At 46.9% G+C, this 15,187-nt stretch overlaps 1 protein-coding gene across 1 annotated transcript in view; it reads right to left on the bottom strand.

Annotated features, from left to right (window-relative positions):
• The window catches only part of COL27A1 (collagen type XXVII alpha 1 chain), a 163,869-nt gene that overhangs the window by 92,307 nt on the left and 56,375 nt on the right, over positions 1-15,187 (bottom strand). The window contains exons 9-13 of the mRNA XM_061352908.1: positions 15,075-15,119; positions 14,126-14,179; positions 12,008-12,052; positions 9,613-9,666; positions 8,400-8,444 (exon numbers count right to left, since the gene is read on the bottom strand). Coding sequence (XP_061208892.1) covers positions 8,400-8,444; positions 9,613-9,666; positions 12,008-12,052; positions 14,126-14,179; positions 15,075-15,119 — 243 coding nt within the window. The remainder of the gene's footprint in view (positions 1-8,399; positions 8,445-9,612; positions 9,667-12,007; positions 12,053-14,125; positions 14,180-15,074; positions 15,120-15,187) is intronic.

The raw sequence follows: 15,187 nt of genomic DNA on the forward strand, positions 1-15,187 counted from the left end.
GGACAGAGATGCTCCCCAGGAGCAAAACCAGCACTGTTCAACAGAAACAAGTGGACTTTGTTATCCCATTTGGTTCATTCCTGTGAGTGGCACTGCCTCTCCTCTCCTATGCACTGCTCCAGCAGCCTGAAAAGCCCAAACTGAGGGAGAACACATGGGGCAGGGAGCTCGTTTTATGATGCTGGTGGACAGGCAGGTTGCAACTGACAGCACCTTAAAGAAGACTTGTGAAAGAGATTAAAGAGCCCAGCACATTCAGAGCCTCCTGACCTTCCCAAAGTGAGTGCAGGGGGGGTTTGGTACAGAAAATCCACTGGGTTTTGGGGTGTAGCTGTTTTTCCCTGGAAATTATGTACAAGAATTGGGATGGCAAAGAAAAACATCCTATTGAAAACCTACTGAGACGTGCATCCTGCCTGTTCAGTAGGAGGGAGAAGACATGAAGAGAAGGACCAGGATGGGGAAGGGATGGCAAATGGCAGCAGAGCTAAGAGGAAAATGCTTGACTAACAAATCAGGTTAGCCAGGAATCACTGGGGTGCTTCTGCAGTGACTGAAGTCAGGTAATGACAAAGCTTTTGGCTCTATCTCACAGCTGGGAAATACAGAGAGGAGGTGGGGGGAAAAGTCCAGCTGAATGGATTTCACATTGTCTGAAGGAGAAGTTCAATGGAAGAAGCAAGATGAAGCTTAAAGAGGAGTTAGAGGAAAAGCACACAAGCAGATGCTCTGCACCAACCAAGATTGAGGTGCTTCAGTGCTCTCCTGCCCTCGGTTGAAGCTGGGGAACCACTACTAGAGAGGGAGCTGAGATGGAGAGATGCGAACTGATTTATCCCAGGTAACACTGAGAACTCCGAAGCTGGACCAGTAACTAAATCTCTGTCTTTGAGATCCCATAGCACTGCCTGAACTCCTTTTCATCCACACACTGCAAAGGGCATCCTTTCACGCTCCAGGGCATACACACTAAGAACAACCAGACCTAGACAGGCACAGGAACTGGCTCCATGTGCACAAGGGGATTCAACAGAGTGGCTTGCCCCTTCTTGCTGTTGTCAACCACAGGGCTGCTCCCATCGCTTCTTATCTCCTGTCCCTGGAAGCCACTACCCTCAGGGAAGCAGAACCCGGTGAAACACCATGTCCATCACTTCCCAAAGGCCTTTCCAGGTGTGTTGTAATGTGTACGACATCTGATTCAGTTTAAAACACTTTCCCTGATGGAGTAAGGGAGGCAAGTCTGGCAGCGGCTGCTCCGAGGAATCCTGGCAGGTCCTCAGGCCAACAGAATCCTTCTCCAAAAATAGGATTCGATTTTCCTGTTGGCTGAAGGTGAAGCTGCTCAAACCAACCAGCCCTCCTGTCCTGTCTGCGAAAGGCTCTGCTTGCCAGTTGGCTCCAGCCAGGTGAATCACTGCCCAGCACTGTCCCCAGGGATGGAGATTGCAGGTCCAACAATTCAGACCAAAAGAAAAGAGGTGGTGGTGGGGAAGCGGGGCTGAGGGTGAGAGAAGGCATTCACTGGAAAAGAAGGAGAGTAAAATAAACAAGTGTAGCTTATGTTGGCAGCTTTCGCCTCTGAGAGCATTCTTGGTGCGGAGAGCAGACGTGAGCCCCTCCGCAGGTGGGCTGAAGACAAAGCGGGACGACTGAACCCATCACTGGTTCCTAGAGCAGTGAGAGTCACCTCAAAGGGAGCTGGGCAGCCCTAGTTCCTGCTCAATTCACACAGCTCTACAGGAGCCTTTGCCATCTGCTCAGTACAGACCTGGGAGGGTGACAGCTTCTATCGATGTGAAGAAGACAGATGCCATCCTCAACTGATGGTCCCAATGTGGCTCTGCTCCTTTGTCACCCAAAAGGGAGCTTTGCTCTCTCTTCCTGAGAGACTTCACAGCTCCGGGTCACATCCTCTTTGGATAAAGATTTCACAGCATTTTAAAGCATAGCTATCCCTCCAGGTGTGGGAGCACAGACCCCCAGGGCATCCCATTCTACCAGAACATGAGCAAACGTCCCTTAAAGCCTCTCCAGCCAAACATCCTTGAAGGTAACTGACAGCCCCTCCACACTCTTGCCCATTTGCTTTGTTCCTTTTATGCTTGTAAGTGATTTCTTACCCCATCTCTGGGGCTCTAACAGAGTGCAGATGACACAGGCCCCACTACCTAATGCTGAAGAGCACTGCATCTGCCACTGCTCCTAGTAACTTATGGCCAAGATTTCCAGATCAAGCATCCTCCTATTTAAGACAGCTTTGGAGATAGAAATGTTCTCAGACTTTAACGTGATACTTGCATTACTTTTCCCTTATGATTTCTAAAGAGAATCTTTTTTGGGCTCTGATCTGATTTATCAATGAACATTTCCCTGGAAGAAGAAAGGTGCTCTTGTTCTTAGGAAACCTTGGTTCAATTCTCACGAGTTTTTGAATGAGAAATAGAAGTCACTTAGGGGCATTCTTGGAAACAAACCATCCTTGGGTTTGTTTCTTTTCTCTCAGTAGAAGTTATGAGCTTTGGCACCTTTCAAACCCTTTTCCCTGAGTTTTCAGTACTTTTTGCCCATTCTTTAACAAAAATGAAATATGTGCTAACATTGTCCACCTTGCCAGGTTACGTGGTTGATGTCAGCATGAACAGACACATGTGCTGATATCAGAATGATAAGTAACCATGCAAGCACCTCACCATGGAGATTTGGGAAACTCCAGACATGTGAAACACAACTGAGGCCAAAAAGAGATGGTGACATTTGCTCTGGGCTTGCGCCTGCATTTCAGAGTGATGAACCAGGCCCAGAGGGGAGGAGAGACCAGTGCCCAGTTCCAGTGTCCAACTTCAGCTTTAAGAAAGTCACTGATTGCTCAAACTAAACCTATTTTAAAAATTTGGGTTAATAAAGAATGATTATAGCAAAGAATTAACTTAGGTGACTAACAGGAAAAACCCAACTCGTGGGCTAAAGCTGTCTCATAACAGGAGTTTTGTTGATATTAATTTCCAGAACCTCTGCTTGATTTTTCATGCAAACAGAATGATTAAAATCATATTTTATTAATGTTTTTAAATCAAGCAGTTCCTGAAGAAGGATCCAAACTTTTTGGTGCTCTGCTGGGGTATTGGCACAAGGCAGAGGAGACACCAGGTCCTGTCCATCAACTCCTACAGTGCCCCTTCCTGCAGCTCATCTTGGGGATGTACCTGTACAAATAGGTCCTCAGCCTGTGCATTTCCCCACTACCTTTAGCTGGCCACATCTGGAAGTGCATCTCTATCCGCACAGAGCCTACGGGTGAACCTGAACTGTGACACCAGCTGGGATGGAATGCTGTATGTGTTGGAGAAGTCCAACCCATCCAACTTGGTGGATGAGTCCACCAAGTGCTCAGGTGAATCAGGCCTGAGCTGTGAAGCTGTGTGGAAGAGAAACATTAATTTTCTGAGGATATATATGGATAACATCATCTAAGATCAGTTAAAGAGAATCATTCCCATTTCTTTCAGACCTTAAGAAATGCCTTGAGGACCAACACACTGCGCTATCACCCAGCTAAGTGGAAAACCACAGTTTATCCCTACTTTCTCAGAATTTTTGCCATTTTAACTACAATATTTCTTTTAAATGTTTCTCAACATTTAAAGGGAAGGACAGCTCCGTTCTTTCTTCTTTTTCTTTGAAAAGTAACAGCATCTCAGTGACAAAAGATACAAGGCTTGATCCTCAGCAGCCCATGTACACCATGATACTCAGTAGGTGAGAGCTCTTAGTGTGTATGCCTATGTCCCGTTTCTCATGAGAAAAGCCATATGGGCTGCCCCTTTGCAGGCCAAGGGGGCCCACTCAAGCCAACTGGAGTTTGGAAACAATTCCTTAAAGAAGAGGTACTTTGAATGCTGTTACCAGTTTCCCAAATCTCAGCTTGTCTGGTGCAGGAGACTCCTGCTTGATTCACTCCAAATGCAAGGAAGAACCTCAGCTGCCTCCAAAGCAGAGAAAAGACTGGAGCAAGAAGAGAGGAGCTGTTTATGACCTTATTCCCTACAGAGAGGAGCAAAATCTATTTTCCCAGTAATTTGTGGTTATGCCAGCCTTTCCAGACACATGGCAAAGCATGGCCCTATTGTTTGCATGGACAACAGATGAGAGTGTGTAACTTGGCAAAGCCCCATGCACTTACGTTCACCACTAAGTTATCTTAGCCATATATCAACAGGTCAGGGGAAGCTCTGAAACAAAACTTCCTTAACCTAAAGGCAGCCCTGCTTTTTGCTCTCTAGTGTCCCCTACAAGGCAATGATTTTTCATGTGATGCCTGTATCGGTGGGGAACACAGAGGTATCACACGCGCATCCAACACCTGATAAAGATGGAGAGAAAGGACTTGAAGCAGGAGGTAAGATGTTAACTTCCTAAATCAACATGGAAGAAGACAGCAGACATGAAAAACAGCCTGGCAAGACAGCACCACTGCGTTACAAGCTGAGAGCTGGCAAAGGGGACCCTGCTTGTGGTCGGCTCATGGGAAGCTGATGCCAGATTCAGCAGCTTGCCACCGCGTTGATGCTCACAACAACTACTGAGGCTATGCTGCAGTGGCTGCCAGATCACTGCTGGCTCTCACAGCCTCCACGCTGTGGCTGACAGGCAGAGGGAAGGGAGACTCCTGGACTTGCCAACGCATTGATCCCTAATGCTCAAAATCCACGTGCCACTTCATAACACCTCTTCCTTGACACCTGAGCAGTATAATCCTTGCTATTTACATGCCAAGTTGCAGCTACTGAGCTCAACGGAGAGCTCATTGTGTTATCCTGTTTGTGCAAGCGGTCAAGAGGCTGCTTGTCTGAAGTTGCCACAGGATAAAGCAGGTCCCGCATCCTCTTCCTCCTGAGCAGCCACCAGGCAATGTATCTCCCCACCTTGCCTTGCACACTCCAGCCATCCTCGCCGGCTGTGCCACATCTGAGCACAACCCCTCCCTCTGGGCCTCTTGTTAACACAGTAGTCATTGACTCTACCTGTCAAGCTGTATCCTCAGAGCAGCGCTTCAGCAACATGCTGGCACATGCCAAAGGCTGTACAAAGCCTGATGCCTGTCAGGATGTGTTATCCTTCCTTGCCCGAGGGTAACAGGAGGCAGGAACCCCCATCACACACCCAGCAGCTGGTGAGACATGGCTGCGTATCCTCACAGACATAAGCAGTTTGGTCTAGTGGAGGGTATCCTTGCCAATGGCAGGGGGTTGGAACTGGATGAGCTTTAAAGTCCCAAACTGATGGACCTTTTGGTCCAGGGCTTTTCTTTCACAAAGGTGTTTGCTCTGATGTGATGCTCCAAGGGTTCAGCTGAGCTCCAGGCATGGGACCAGTAACACCAGCAGGTTCTCAGGACACTGTAATAATGAGTAGACCTCAAACGCACCCAAGTATGTCTTGGAAATAAACTTTGCTCCTTCCTACCTCTGTTAAAGTCATACTACTAACAAAACACATTTCAAGCAAACATCAGGCGTGATAGCGCAATATCAATACTGATGCTCTATGTGAAAAAAGAGATGCCAGCACACATCAATAACAAAGATGAACAAAAAGAGAGCTCAAAGCTCTTTGGGTGTATTTCCTGAAGATTTGCCTCTAAGTCTCTTTCTGTAACAGGCCTTGAGAACTTCTGAAAACATTACACTCTGTTTGAAGGTTAATACAACCTGCAGTGCACTCATTTCTGATGGTAGCTACTCATCTCCCACAGCATAAGGAAACCCTATCACTTCCAGCTTTGCACTTCTTGACTGATCACTAGCTATAGCACCTCTTCCTGTGGGTCATATCCTTCAGTGATAGCCCATCTCCTTTCCAAACGTCAACTAGGTTTGGAACATTGCTTCTGCGTGCCAGTATAGCACGTAACAACAGCTTCTCTCATTCCTTCTCCTCCAGCACCATGCAGACCACAACCCTGCTGCCCTCACAGCAATGGGCCCTTTCTTATTCTCCTTTTATTTAGTAATTTTCCCCAGCTGCTCAACCAAACACCCTAAAAATCCACAAAACCACCATAAAAAGCCACTCTCTTCAGCCACCGCACTGGTGAGACTGAAGGCTTAAGTGACCGCCCGCTTCATCTCCATGCCTCCAGCCTGCATCTAAACCAGGCAGCAGATCCAGGCGCATACAGACTCGTGTTATTTCAGCCTCCCTAGTGCATTGTACTTTAATCACAGCTCTCCACGTAGCCCACCAGAGTTCAGCAGGGCCCACGTGTTAGAAATGCACTGCAGGGAGAGCAGAGCGGGAGGTGGAGTCAGCTGGTTCCACGACACATTCACTATGTCCCTCCTAGCTCTGCAAAACTTAACTTCCCTGGAAGGGTTTCAAGGTCTGACTCATGTCCAGCTCTTCTATTTTAATCATTCCCTCTTACATCATTCTCGGAGGCCCACGGTGTCACATGCAAACTCCCCCAGCCCCCTGCTCCTCCTCTGCTGAACACTTAATCCTCCGCCACCTCTCATCCCAAACAAAACTAGGTAGAGAAACATATTTGATACCAACTCCTTCCCTACTCTCCAGAGCATTCACCAGCTTCGCATGGCAGCTTTCAGGAGCCCTCCTTTGCGATGACAACACTGAAATAGAGCAGGAACAGTAGCCACGCCAGCAAACCGAGTGGTGGGGGGATGAGAGAGACCAGAAACAAATCACAGCAGGCTCACTAACGCTGTGAACCAGCTGGGAGACAGCACAGGCCAGGAGATAAGTGTTGGGAAAGGAACCAGGGACTGGTTCCTACTCTCCATTCTCCCGGTGACTTCCTGAATAACTCTGGATTGTCACTTAATCTTCTCCTTCACGCTCAGAGTACAAATCATCAGCATCAGCCCATTCAAGGTTTCTTATTAATCCTGATATCATGAAACAGGGATGGAGCCAGAACTCTCTGAAGGAGCCGGGTAGAACAAAGGTGCTGATGCGCAGCCATTTAATCCCTTCTCTAGATCCCAGCCTAAATGCCTCCATGGTTGAGAGATTCCCTGCTGATCTCAGGGGAGCCCCTTGTTTGTAACAGTGACCTCCAAACAAAAACCTCTTGCCTGGAAGATTCCAAATGCTAGCCAAACAACAGCTGGAATGCTTTGAGCTTCCAGCATGCTCGGTCCAGAAACAAGGCAGAGAGCAGCAACCCTGCACCTAACGACAGTTGCTTTGTTTGTTTTACTCTGGTCAATGAGTCACCCTCCCATCGATGGGCTCTCTGCAGTTATTCATCACAAAGGTTTCTGGTGCAACCAGGGGCTTCACAGAGCTCTCAGATCTGGTACAGATTTCCACCAGCCAGCCCCAGGAGAATCTGCTCAACCTCCCCTCCATCCCAAGGAAAGAGGAAGAGCCAGGAGGGATGAACTGTTGGGATGCTTGCATGGCTTTGACTGTGAGAACACCGGTGAGTGTGGGACTGTGCAAAGCCGGTGTTCGCATGCGAGGGTGACAGGGAAAAGCACTGGGTTTTTCCCTGTGTGGGTGAGTGGACACCTCACAATGAGCCTGTGAGTGCTCACTGGTGTCAGGGGATCAAGGGAAACTGAAGCTAACATGAAGGACAAGGTGCAAAGGCAATGAGATGTGGAGCAAAAACCATTCTGCTAAAGGCACACACAGACTGCTTGTAAGAAGGCTGTTGTGCGCAATGCTTTCCTTTCTATCCTTTCCCTCTTGCCTCTACTCATTCCAGTGCTTTTCCCACCTGCTTTCAATTTGCTTTTTGCTACAGTCAGCACAAACTCCCTTCTTCTTCTATGCAGCTTTCAGTTTCCCCCTTGTATTCAGTGCTACTTGCAAGCACCTCTTCCTCCTGGCCAAGCTTTCAAATCTACCTGATCTCCTTGCTCTGCAGACTTCATCTGATCTGTAGCTGCATTACCTCTGTACCGCCACCAAGGACAAAAAGGTTTCTATGCAAAAGTGCACTGGAATTATACAAACCAGGATGGTACAAGGGTTAGTGAGAGTCACAGTTAAGAGGCAGCAAAGATGATGGGAGTGATGGAGCATAGAGCAGGCACAGGCACCTGAAATGCTGCAGTCACAGTGGGGAATTAAAAGTGAATTCATGGAAGAGGATGGTCAGAGAGAGGACAGAGGGGAAGATGAGAAGTGTAAGATCAAAGACAGCATAGAGACAGTGCAAAAAAATAGGCAGAGCATAGAAGAAAGGAAGAGAACACCATTTGTATCTTCAGGTGTCTTACTGCTTGAGCAAATAGATATGGAAAGGTTTGTTTGATCTCCCCATTCAGTTCCCATCAGAAGACACGAAAGGCCCCGGCCAAAAGCCAGATGCTTTGTTTCCAGTTTCATTCAACAAGGTCTGCATAATAGACGAGGAAAAACTTTACCGGCCTACCCATCTTGCCCCTCTTCCCAGGAACTCCAGGGATCCCCTGCAAGGAAAACACACAGAGAAAGAAGAAGAATAACAGGTCTGGTTGAGAAAGCAAACAGGCAACCACCAATACAAACCAAAGCTAGAAGAGAAAGGGGAATGCAAACCAGGCTAATGACTGCGGCATTGTTCAAGAATCAAAACGTCAGCAGAAGACAATTAACCTTCACCCATTAGCTATAGTCCCCCCTGAGGGCATCCACACCCAGGGCAAGAGGCTGGAGCTGTGCTTAGCAGGAGCAGTCATTAAGCTACTGGTCTGGAAGTGACTGAAGGCCACCGCGAAGGCACTCGCCAGAGAACTTGTGTTTGTGTTTCTTATTTAGTTATACAAGCATTAAATCAGCGACTCTAGAGCGCAGGGTAGTCCCCTCCCAGGCAGGCACACACACACACACACGCTCACTCCCACATGCTCCCGGGACATCGCTTGTTTCTGGAGCTTCCATTGGAGGGAGAAAGAGCTGGAATAAAACAGTCTTCATCGTGCAGTGGCCTTCCTTAAGAGCTCTTGCAGGGAAGAGGGGGTCTTGGATGGGCAGGGATCAGACAAGTGGGGAGATGCGGGAGCAAAAAAGCAAGGGAGGTCCTGCAAAGCTCTGAATATGTGGGTTTGGAGGAGGCGTGATGAAAAGGATGGAGAGAAGGGAGGACACGTGGGAACAGCAGCCATAGCTGCCCATCACAGGCCCCAGTCTTGACTGCTCAACTTGATGCAACTGGAAGGAAAGGCATTGTCAGAAAACCCCTTCCAAGAGCCAGGTTCTTTCCAGACATCTCTAGTTGGACAGCCAAAAAGCTGGGATGCTGTGGCTGGGATGTTACTGCTGTGGGAGCAGGGAATTTCCACATATATCCTTATCCCCGCCCCATCCCACTAAGATAAACTAGTAAGGGCGAAGAGGAAGGCAGGGGATTAAATGAAGGAAAACCTCTCCTCTCTATTCAACAGTGATGTGCATTGACCCTGTTTGAAGCCTATTTTTTTCTTGACATGAATGTTAAATAGGGACACAGGTCTTCATGCAAGGGTAGAAACAGGCTAAAGAAGGCATGGGAAAATACTAGGGATGCTCGTCTTTTCCCTCCAGAACAAGGGATAAAGAAGGTTACAAGAGGATCTGAAAAACTGTATTCAAACAAGGTTTTCTCCACAAAATACTCACTCGTTCTCCATCAGCCCCTGGTAGCCCAAATAATCCTGGGAGACCAATGTATCCCTAAAGGAAAGAGGAAACAAGTAGTCAAATACATTTCCCCCTTAGCAACCAGTCAGTCTTCCCTGAACAGCAGAGCATCCTCCAGCGTTGGTCAAATGGCAGCCGTGATGAAATAAACCTTGAGGCAAGTGTATATGCCCATGGACTGCATGGTGCTGGCTTCCACGATGTAGTCCAAGGGCACATACCCTCACACCAGGGATCATGAGGACTCCAGGCAGGGAGAGGCCAGCAAGAAGAAACCTTACCTGGGCTGGCACTAAGTGAACCTGGGGGAAATGGAGCTTGGTTCAAGGTTAGCAAGAGCAATAGCAGAAGTAATCCACATGCCTACACCTCCTTTCATGGCTCTTTCCCTGCCTTGGGCACTCATTCCCAACTGTGTTGTGGAAGCATCCTGTTGTACCAAGCCCTTTCTGCTTGTCCACTACCACGTGGTAGTTGAACACTGCAGCTCTTCTGTATGCAGACACCACCACTTCCTGGCATTCAAAGCTGCTGACCACATCCTTGCTGAGAGAGGAGTGAATCAGTAATAGCTCTGCCTAAAGCCTTTCCATGCAAGCCATTGCACCACCAAGGCCTTGGGCAAACACTCTTGTCAACCCAAGCTGGGTCTAGGCAGGGAGAGGCTGAACGTGCCACTTCAGGCTCTTTGGACTGGTGTGCAAGGCTCACCCCATAGATACAGACCCTCAGAAGCCTCCTTTGCACCAATGTGTTTCACACAAAATCTGCTCCTTTCACACTCCTCATTTTCAAGTATGTGGCCTTGGGATCCTGCTCAGACAAGACACGCTGCATCAAATGCCACATTTCCCTTCCCTTCAACAATCGAAGCCTTGTGTTTAATCCTCTCTGCTCAGCAGTTAGCACAAAGTTACCTTGTGTGCTGGTCCTTTGCAAAGGACTAATTTCTGCCAAACATGCAGAATCAAAAGGAAGTGAATTTCAGCAGGGAACCCCTCAGTGGCACCTCTCTGTTATAGGAGCCAAGTGTTAACACTTGATTTTCTCTCATCTTTCTTCCTCCATCATCACTACTTCTCTTACTGTCAACCCCACCAAACTTTTTCACCACTCCCTTTAGCTCATGCTTCCTCTAGGGATAATACCTAGCTGGGGAATGCGGCTACATTAAAATGATGCTATCTGCCTTTGCCTCCTGAATCCCAAGTCAAATCACATAACTCCTGCACTACTTTCTGCAGGAGATAAAGAAGAGAGGTAGTGGATGGAGGAGAGCCCAGAATGCACAAAATGCTGATATCCCATTTAATACCCAGTTGTGACTGACTGCAACTGAACTGAGAAGTGGCTTTCTTGAGTAGAGATGAATGTTTCAGTCCTCGGCACTCAGGGGTGCAAAGTGGAAAACACTTTTCAAGCCTCACATTCTGCACATCCACCATATGATAATGACACGAGGTGCTGGTTAGGCCAGTGACATAGAACTGCATCACTTGCAGAAGTGAGGTGAGCAAGTTGTGCTATCATAGGATCGTTGGGGTTGGAAAGGACCTTAAAGTCATCTGGTTCCAACTCCGAGATCTTCCTCTCTCCTGCAGGACACTGAACATGCCACCTCCCTTCCCAGTTCAGGAATAGCTACATGGTCAGCATTTGTTTATTCCTTGCAGTTTTCCTAGTGATGAAAGCCAGCTGCTTGAATTTACTGCGTACAGGGAAAGCATTGCGTTAGAGGAACGGGGGATTTTATTGGGTCTGAATCTCATTGTGAATTGATAATTGCAGGAAAAGAACAAAATGTGATCAATGAGAACCTTCAATTGTAAAAAATGCATAAAAATAATCCTCTGCAGTGAGAACGAACCTCCAGCAATTCAGTTTGATCAGCAAACCCAGGCAGAACAGAGCTACTGTTCGTATTTGCACATGGCTTCAAGATGCTGGCTTGCTATTTGGCATAATGATACAAATCACTCCCAAACCCAGGGCTATACCCAAAAGAGCCCATATTCAGCATGGTCAAAGACCACTGAACCACTCTTATTGAAACTAAAGAGGCCTTTGGGAGATGGGCTTGCAGAAAGGCCAGACTTTGGTCTTTGGTAGGAATTTGTTTGCCATTCTTTGCTCTCCTGCAACGTGAGCTCTGACTTTGTATCATCAGCGCTGTTATTGAACTTTGATCTTGGTGCATTCCATGTTTAATATAAAAAGTGGAGCAGTGGTTCAATAAACAAGCCATGCATGGTTGAAAGCCTCAGAATCCAACAAATAAAAACAAATAGTTTCAGGATTGCAAAATTAAGCATAAGGTTTCTTGAGAAGCCTTTGGTAACAACAAGTAGGGAAAAGACAATGAAAGGCTGCTTACCCGACTGCCTTTTGGGCCAGCTTCCCCTATGGGGCCAGGTAAACCCTAGAACAGAAGGGGAAAAAACAAAGACAAATGTGGACAAGCTTTAACTTAACCCATCGAGCAGTGCCAAATCCCCAGCACTATCCCTGCGTGGTTCTGCTTTCAGTGCCTAGTTCAAGGCATAGCAACAAAGGAGAAAATAAGGACAAAACATACAAATAACAGATCTCCCATTGTTGAGGAGCTAGGACTCTGCAGAACCTGAGACTGTTGCACATAGTGAGCCTTCCCCGGGGCGGGAGTAGAGATTTCTGATCAAAAAGGCTAATGCAGCAGGGTGCACAGAGCTTGTGTTACACTTGAGATGCGATGGACAGTGATGCTCTGTACCCAGCAGCCCTCGATTCGTTTTCCTGCCTAACTGAACACATGCATAGCAATCACAAATGTATTTCAATAACCTGTTGAGGGAACACAGGCAGACCCTGGTGCAGTGAGAAAGCCTCTCTAATTCCTACAGCCTAGACAACCACTTAGTAGTGTGGGTACTGCAATCTCTCTAACCTTTTGCAGTATCGACAGCTATGGAAAGAGTTGAAAACACATTCCTTATTCTACTTCTATGCCTACTGCTGCTCATTTAAAGTGCTGTGGAAATAAACCCCGTAAAAATGCATAGTGGATTTTCATGTTTATTGTCTTCCAGCAAGCTTCCAGGTCAATTTTTTTTCCTAATTCCAAATGTTGGGCCTTTTTGGAAGGGAAAAGAGAAAAAGAAAAGGCAAAGTCCCTCTTTTCTTTAGCTGGCAGCACTGCGCACACAGCCTGGGATGTGAAAGTCAGGTTGTGCTCTTTCCTAGCTCTTGTATGGTTGCCAAAGATTTCAGCCATGGGGGTGAGGTTCACAGTCCTGCCTCCAATGTGCAAATCACAGCAGAGCCAAGCTCCCTTTCCCATACTGCAGCAGAGCCAGCAGAGCTGACAGGAGTAACAAGCAGTAAAATCTCAGCAAAGTAAACAGCTCCAGTGCTGGGTACACATTTCAGATAAGCTCAAAAAGCTGCCTTAAGAAAAAGCCTCTTTCCTGACTCAAAGCCCATCTTAAGAAAGCACTTTTGTTCTTCGTATGTCAATGGCAAAGATTTCACCCTGCTTATCAGATGGGCAGAAGGCTGCTGTGAATCGCACTCATTAACCTTGTATGTCCAAAATAGCTTGGACCTCTTCTTATTGGTCATCTAACACACCTTCACACCTAGGAGCTTCTTTGGCATGCAAATCTCTAAGAGCCTTTCAGAGTATGAATGGAGCATTTAGTCAGGTGCATAAAGCTCTTTATCCAGTTCTACCATCTGCACTCTCCAGCGTGCTAAGCAAGGTATCCATTTAATTTTCAATCTAAAATGGATCATTCATTATTGATGGTCCAAGGCAGGGGATGTAGATATGGGCTGTGCATCTACACCATGTTTAGTCCAATAACCTGCACACATACGAACTCATGACAAGCCTGATAGCCTCATAACAGACTGCCTGGGGTCTCTGACACCTGGTTGCCTCTTGGCATAGACTTAATGTGGCTAAACCCAACATTAATGCGTCCATTAGCAGGACAAACTCTTTTCACGGTACAGTGCTACAGGGCCAGGTCTTCTGCCCTCCAATACATTTCATTTAGGGTCTTACAACTCTTTCATCTTAATTTTCTTCCTACTATTCAGCGTCTTACATCAGTAAGAAACGAAGTGTCCAAACTTGATCCATTTTCCTTTGAAAACAAAGGTTTGGTTTTCCTTCATCATCTTTTATTTATTTTTTGGCAGCTGGAAATATGATCTTTGTATGCATTTATGGTCCACACATAGTTTTGTATATATATATATGTATGCATATGATTCTGCTAGTGAATTTTAACAGTGAGAATTCATCTAAACCATTTCTTACAGTAATATGCCTTTTTCTGCCCCAGGTTCCTAACTTGTCCAATATTAGATGCAAAACGTGCCTAATACTCAGGCATACTCCAGAGGTCTGCACTGTCTTTAGTGGGGCACGTATTCAGCAGGGCACACATTTGGCTACCTGCACACCCAAATCCCTAGTCTGTGCACAGCACGATGAGATTTACTGCACCTGCCTGCCAGGATAACCTTTGGCTCCTGGACTTCCATCTGGTCCTCGTTCGCCCTTTGGGAAGAGAAAAGAAAAGGCACATCAGGTAAGGTGGGTGTCATGCTTGGGAAGCCTTTTTAGCTGCTTTATTTGAGCTGAGGGGAAAAGGGGATGGAATGGATCAACCTGATGCAAACTTATAGAGAGGAAGCAAATATTCAGGGTAAACAGTGGGATAAATGAATGAGGAGGGAGAAACACACGGAAGCCAAGTCAGTAGGATCCATGCATTAAGCAAGTGTTGCTATTCCTCCTTCTCCCTCCATCTGCAGTGAAAGCAGCAGATAGTTTGAAACAAGGAGGCTAAGAGAAGGTGCAAGGCTGCATCTATATCTGGCATATGGAACCGTTTTACTGGGGTGGAAGCACTGCCAAAATTCTTCTAAACTAAATGGATTCATGTATAATATCCTTTAACATCACTGCTAACAGGGCCTGCTATTCATTGCCTTTTTTTTCCTTCCTGAACTGCAAACATCAGGCTTAACCAAATAAAAGGGGGGGAGGAGAAAAGGGGAGAACGGGAATGGGCTTTGGGAGGGGAATTACATGTTAGTGCTTAATACGATGTGGTTAGTAAACTCCAGGTGAAGTTAACGTAAAAGGAAACATAAAGGGGGTAGTAGGGAGCTGGTGTTTCTTCCACCACCACGTACACTTAGTATTGGTCGAGCAATGAAAATGAGAAATCAAATGGAAACTCCAAGGTAGTCTCCTCCCAACCTGCTGGTGCTTGGTCAGTGCATGTGTACATCTGGAGTTCGCTGCACATCCCCGTGTGTACTGCAATACCCTGGGAAGGAGCTGGCTGGCCACACTGAGCAGGCTGTACACCATCCAAACTAGCAGCAGAGCCAGCAAATCCATCCCCCTCTCTAAAGGTTCAGTGTTGGAAAGTGGGAAGACTCACCTGGTCTCCAGGGTGACCTGGTGGTCCAGGGTAGCCTTTATATCCCTGTTGAAATAGGAGAGAAGAGATGAAGAAGAAGGAAAGTATAATAATAATAACAACAATAATAATAA

The sequence above is a fragment of the Neopsephotus bourkii genome, unplaced genomic scaffold (assembly GCF_033783945.1).
Source record: "Neopsephotus bourkii isolate Nb327-2 ecotype Australia unplaced genomic scaffold, CSIRO-AGI_Nbou_v1 NB_659, whole genome shotgun sequence".
In the NCBI taxonomy this organism is placed as follows: domain Eukaryota; kingdom Metazoa; phylum Chordata; class Aves; order Psittaciformes; family Psittacidae; genus Neopsephotus; species Neopsephotus bourkii.